At 56.1% G+C, this 6,457-nt stretch overlaps 1 protein-coding gene across 1 annotated transcript in view; it reads left to right on the top strand.

Moving 5' to 3' along the window:
• The first annotated feature begins 7 nt into the window (after positions 1-7).
• NRXN2 (neurexin 2) overlaps positions 8-6,457 on the top strand; it is a 110,452-nt gene continuing 104,002 nt past the window's right edge. Inside the window, 1 exon segment of the mRNA XM_017892995.1 lies at positions 8-701. Coding sequence (XP_017748484.1) covers positions 311-701 — 391 coding nt within the window. The 5' untranslated portion in view covers positions 8-310.

Below are 6,457 nucleotides of genomic sequence, written 5' to 3'. Positions count from 1 at the left end.
GCCGTCGCCGCTGGTGCTGCTGCTGCTGCTGGCGCTGGCGGCGCGCGCGGACGGCCTGGAGTTCGGCGGCGGACCCGGGCAGTGGGCTCGCTACGCGCGCTGGGCGGGCGCGGCGAGCAGCGGCGAGCTTAGCTTCAGCCTGCGTACTAACGCCACGCGCGCGCTGCTGCTCTACCTGGATGACGGCGGCGACTGCGACTTCCTGGAGCTGCTGCTGGTGGACGGCCGCCTGCGGCTGCGCTTCACGCTTTCGTGCGCCGAGCCGGCCACGCTGCAGCTGGACACGCCGGTGGCCGACGACCGCTGGCACATGGTGCTGCTGACTCGCGACGCGCGCCGCACGGCGCTGGCGGTGGACGGCGAGGCCCGCGCCGCCGAGGTGCGCTCCAAGCGGCGCGAGATGCAGGTGGCCAGCGACCTGTTCGTGGGCGGCATCCCGCCCGACGTGCGCCTCTCGGCGCTCACGCTGAGCACCGTCAAGTACGAGCCGCCCTTCCGCGGCCTCTTGGCCAACCTGAAACTGGGCGAGAGGCCCCCCGCGCTGCTGGGCAGCCAGGGCCTGCGCGGCGCCACCGCCGACCCGCTGTGCGCGCCCGCGCGCAACCCCTGCGCCAACGGCGGCCTCTGCACTGTGCTGGCCCCCGGCGAGGTGGGCTGCGACTGCAGCCACACGGGCTTCGGCGGCAAATTCTGCAGCGAAGGTGAGCTCCGGGGAGCGGCCGCCTGGCGCCTGGGCGCAGGGGTGAGGGCCTGGGGCGCCCCGTGGGGGTCGGAGCCTGTGGGGGCTCCTGAGGCACGGGGGCTGGGCGCGAGGGCTTGTGAGTGGGTGCGAGCGCGCCAGGACTGCGGGGATGCGTGTCCAGGCGAGGGCGCGTGGGGTTGGCGGTGGGCGGGGCGAGCGGGCGTGGCCGGCGTGGGCGTGGTCAGCGTGAGTCCCGCTGCGACCTGTGGGCAGCCTGTGTGGTCAGGTTCTGAAGGGGCTGCTGAGGGTGGGGTGCACGAAGCCCTGTGGGCTTGGTGGGTGAGGGGCTGTGAGGCGCTGGTGAAGGCTTGTGGATGGGGTCTGCGTGGACAGGGCCCATTAAAGGCAGTGGGCGGGGACCATGGGGCCCCTGGAGGACAGTGGGTGGGGCTTGTGCATAGAGCTGGACCTCGTATGAGGCCGTGAGGGGCGGTGGGTGGGGCCGACGTGGAAAGGTCAGTGTGGGCAGGACTTATGAGACAGGGGGCAGGACCTCGTGTGAGGCCATGAGGGGCGGTGAGTGGGGCCTGTGTGGAAGGCCAGTGTGGGCCGGGTCCATGAGACAGGGGGCGGGGCCTCATGTGAGACCGTGAGGGGCTGAGTGGGGCCTGTATGGAAGGCCAGTGTGGGCGGGGCCTATGAGAAAGGAGGCAGGACCTCGTGTGAGACCGTGAAGGGCTATGAGTAGGGCCTGTGTGGAAGGCCAGTGTGGTCAGGGCCTACGAGACAGGGCAGACCTTGTATGAGGCTGTGAGGGGCTGAGTGGGGTCTGTGTGGAAGGCCAGTGTGAGCGGGGTCTATTAGACAGGGGACTGGGCCTCCTGTGAGATCATGAGGGGCTGAGCGGGGCCTGTGTGGGCGGGGCCTATGACACAGGGGGCGGGGCCCCGTGTGAAACCGTGAGGGGCTGAGTGGGGCCTGTGTGGAGAGGCCAGTGTGGACAGGGCCTATGAGACGGGGATCGGAGCCATGTGGTGGGGCCTTCGGGCAGGGGGGCGTAGTCGACAGTGAGTCGCAGTCTTTGAAGGTCCGCGAGCGAAGGGCGGGAAGTGCGGCCTGTGCGGTCTGGACAAGCACCAAGGGATGAGGGCCTAGGTGTGAGGACGCTGAATGTAAGGAGAAGGGCACAATAGCGCTTCCAGGGCAGGCTAGGGAGAATGGGGATTGCGAAGCTGTGGCCAGGAAGGGAGTGTTTCTTTTTCACCACAGAATCCTCAGAGCTCCTTCAAAGAGTAAAGGGAAAACGAAGGAGAGGGTGGCTGAGGCTTCTCAGGCTCCTGATGAGGAGTGGACAGTTTGGGTGAGGGGCAGAGATGGCCAATAGTTTCTCTTGATGACAGACGGGGCGTGGAGCCCCTGAGAGCGTCGGGTTTGGTGGGAGATTGCTGGGCTGGACAGGGCGAGGTGGGACCCTGGGCTGTGGGGCTGACTATGGACTGGCGCTTGGGAGAGAGGCTCAGCGGAGGGAGGGGTCCGGCCAGTCCCCGCGCTGCCCGAGGCCGAGAGTCTTTCCAAGACGTGCAGTGGAGAAGTGCGGGCGGGCCCTGGGCTGAGCGGCCCGGGGCGGGGCTGTGGTGTCTGGGGGGGCTGAGGGGAGGAGGCACTTGGAGGAGCCTCTTTCTTAAGGGTCTGGCTGGGCGGTGGGAAGGGGCTCCCCCATCAGTCTGGGGGCGGCGCATGCGCGTCTCTCCCCGCCCCTCGTCCCTGTTCTTCCAGCCCGTGTGTGCCTCAGGCCTGCCCTCCTCTCCCCTGGTCCCTCTAGAAGCTGTGGGCCACTCAGCGGTTGTGTGTATGTGTTCGTCCTCCCAGGGGCAGAGGCTTTTGAGGGAGCGTGTGCATGTGCACGTGTGCGCCAGCAAAACGAAATGGCCCGGTACTGCTTTGGGGATAAGTGTCCTGTGGCTGTGTGCCTATGGGCAGCCATGGGAGGGGCCCAGCCTGCAGGTGTGGCCCTGGGTGTGGGAAGCCTGCACTTGGGAGTGTCGTTTTCCTGCGTATCTGTAGTTGTGGTCGATGAATATATTCGAAAGTTCTGGAGATTGTTTTCTTGGGGTTATTGGTACAAGGTTGTGGGATACGTCATGAGGAACTGTATTAAGTTAAGCTGACACCTTCTCACCCTTTCTCCAAGGAGTTCAGGTGTTTCCTAAACTGTGAAATTCTGTGTCGGTGTGTGTTTGCCTGCATGTAGAGGCCCGCGAGTCTGGCAGTGTGTATTTGACGTGTGAATGGGTCTGTTTGAATAGCAGTGTTTGCAGATAGGAGCCTAGTGCCTAGTAGAGTGAGTAGTTCCCAAGTGTGAGGGTGTCTGCTCATGTGCCTGTGTTTTAATGTGAGGCCTCAGTAAGATAGCTGGAATGTATGAGGACTTTTCTTTCCAGAACCTTAATTTGATCCTCTGGTTCCTCTACCCTTCCCCAAAGCCCGCCTAAGAAAACAGGATGAGGCCGGGCACGGTGGCTCAAGCCTGTAATCCCAGCACTTTGGGAGGCCGAGGCGGGTGGATCACGAGGTCAGGAGATCGAGACCATCCTGGCGAACACGGTGAAACCCTGTCTCTACTAAAATACACAAAAAAAAAACTAGCCGGGCAAGGTGGCGGTGCCTGTAGTCCCAGCTACTCGGGAGGCTGAGGCAGGAGAATGGCATGAACCCGGGAGGCGGNGTTGTGGGATACGTCATGAGGAACTGTATTAAGTTAAGCTGACACCTTCTCACCCTTTCTCCAAGGAGTTCAGGTGTTTCCTAAACTGTGAAATTCTGTGTCGGTGTGTGTTTGCCTGCATGTAGAGGCCCGCGAGTCTGGCAGTGTGTATTTGACGTGTGAATGGGTCTGTTTGAATAGCAGTGTTTGCAGATAGGAGCCTAGTGCCTAGTAGAGTGAGTAGTTCCCAAGTGTGAGGGTGTCTGCTCATGTGCCTGTGTTTTAATGTGAGGCCTCAGTAAGATAGCTGGAATGTATGAGGACTTTTCTTTCCAGAACCTTAATTTGATCCTCTGGTTCCTCTACCCTTCCCCAAAGCCCGCCTAAGAAAACAGGATGAGGCCGGGCACGGTGGCTCAAGCCTGTAATCCCAGCACTTTGGGAGGCCGAGGCGGGTGGATCACGAGGTCAGGAGATCGAGACCATCCTGGCGAACACGGTGAAACCCTGTCTCTACTAAAATACACAAAAAAAAAACTAGCCGGGCAAGGTGGCGGTGCCTGTAGTCCCAGCTACTCGGGAGGCTGAGGCAGGAGAATGGCATGAACCCGGGAGGCGGAGCTTGCAGTGAGCTGAGATTTGGCCACTGCACTCCAGCCTGGGCAACAGAGCGAGACTCCGTCTCAAAAAAAAAAAAAAAAAAAAAAAAAAAAGGATGAACCATCCTCTAATTTGATGGAGGGAAAGCTCGAGCTGCAGGAGGTTAGGGTAACTGGTCCCTGGCCTCACTGTGGCTGAATTGGGCTTGGGTGTATGAAAAATGCAGCCAGAGGCACCTTGGTCAACCAGAGCCTTTGTATCCATTCCCTGAGAGGATTCATTGGCCAGAGGCTTCCAGTGAGGCAAACAAGTGCATGCTTCTGAATATGGGTTGTGTGGTTGTGTGTCTAAGATGTGTTTGAGTAACTGTAGGAGAGGGATGGATGTGTGTATAATATGGCTTGGTATCAGATGAATGTTTGTGTCAGCTGTGGTGAAGCTGTGAGAGATGGTTGAATATGTGTATCTGACCCATTGTGTGTGTGTGTGTGTGTGTGTGTGTGTGTGATTCATGTAAGAAAAGGGAACGTGAGCCGGGTGCGGTGGCTCACACCTGTAATCCCAGCACTTTGGAGACTGAAGTGGGCAGATTACTTGAGGTCAGGAGTTCGAGACCAGCCTGGCCAACATGGTGAAACCCCATCTCTACTAAAAATACAAAAATCAACCAGGCATGGTGGCGGGTGCTTGTAATCCCCACTACTTGGGAAGCTGAGGCAGGAGAATTGCTTGAACCTGGGAGGTGGAGGTTGCAGTGAGCTGAGATGACATCACTGCACTCTAGCCTGGGTGACAGAATGAGACTCTGTCTCAAAAAAAAAAAAAAAAAAAAGGGAAAGTGAGATATAAGGTGGGTGCCAGCTGGTAGGGGCAGGGTTGCCTGTGTGTATGTGGTGTGTGTGTGATGTGTGTGTGTGGTATCTGTTGAGAGAGCAGTGCTTTGTGGTAAAGGGGGAGTGTTGTGTCTTTATTCATTTCTGTATTTCCAGCACCTAATCTGGTACCAGACACGTAGTGGGTGTTTGATAAAGATTTGTAGAATAAATGGAGAGATGTTAATAAGCAATTGAGAGAATAAAGGCTTGGGGCAAAGCTGTACATACATATGAAAACATGTATGTATATATTTTCAGATATATGTTGTGGGTGGGCATGGGGGTTCTAGGCACTGATTGCATCTGGAGATGACAGGCACAGCAACAACCCTACTGATTCCCTTCTTTTCTCTCCCCACTCTGCAACCTCATTTCTTCTTCAATTTGTTCCTTATTTCCTGGGTAGCTTTTATAATATCCTGTGCTCATTATACTTCGAGTACTTTCTCATCCAGTCAAGGAGGAAAGACGTGGGCTCCCACAGTTGGGTACTGGGGTGAGGAAGGAAGATTATAAGGGGAGCAGGCCTGGCTCCTGATCTCTGAGACAACTCTAGGGGTCAGAATCCCCAGGCCTCCTTGGAGTTATAATCACTTTATCATCTGTTGTGAGTGGTTCCCAACTCTTTCTGAGACTGAGGACTTTTTTGTTTGTTTGTTTGTTTGTTTGTTTTTGAGACGGACTCTCACTGTGCCCAGGCTGGAGTGCAATGTCACGAGCTCAGCTCACTGCAATCTCTGCCTCCCCAGAGGCGATTATCCTGCCTCAGCCTCCCCAGGAGCTGGGATTACAGGCACCTGCCACTATGCCCAACTAATTTTTGTATTTTTAGTAGAGATGGGTTTTCACCATGTTGGTCAGGCTGGTCTCGAACTCCCGACCTCAGGTGATCTGCTCGCGTTTGCCTCTTGAAGTGCTGGGATTACAGGCGTGAGCCACCGCGCCTGGCCCACTGAGGACATTTTTAAAAGTCAGTAATTCACAGTACCCCTTCCAAAGTAGTTATTATTTTTATATCTGTTTAGTGTGAGTATAAATGACTCAAAGCTACTGTGAATTTGGAAAAGCTTTTAGATGACTTTGATGTTATATTTGCCATTGTGGTTAATAAAATATACATTAGAAAAATGGTTTTAGCTTTATATGCAAGATGTTTCAATCTGCCTTCAGATGTTTAGTGTGCATACGGATTTGTGTATCCTTTGGAATCCCTCCTGCTCTCCCAGGGTCTGGGCTTACTCATTGATGGAGAACCTCCATGCTAGGAAATTTGCATTCTCTCTCTCTCTCTCTCTCTCTCAGGGATCTGGCCACACATAATTGAAGACAGAGCTCAGTAGGAGTGACTGAGAGTCTGTCTACTATTGCTGATTATCTGCCAAAGCTGAGATAGAGTAGACTGGGATCTTGCAATTATTTGCATGTCAGTGCTTCCTCATGTCACCTGTGTGTGTGGAAAAGGGGCCGAAAAGGGATCAAAGAAGAAGGGATGTGCAGGCATGTGTGTGAGACCTCAGGTGGAGTGATGGTGCAGGTGTTTAGAACAGAGTGTCAGGTATATATGATTTGCTCAGGAGAGAAATAGGAAACTAGTTG

Source organism: Rhinopithecus bieti, unplaced genomic scaffold, assembly GCF_001698545.2.
Source record: "Rhinopithecus bieti isolate Rb0 unplaced genomic scaffold, ASM169854v2 scaffold_1017, whole genome shotgun sequence".
Lineage (NCBI taxonomy): Eukaryota > Metazoa > Chordata > Mammalia > Primates > Cercopithecidae > Rhinopithecus > Rhinopithecus bieti.
Note: the sequence above shows the minus strand (reverse complement) of the source record. Positions and strands in the feature narration are given on the sequence as shown.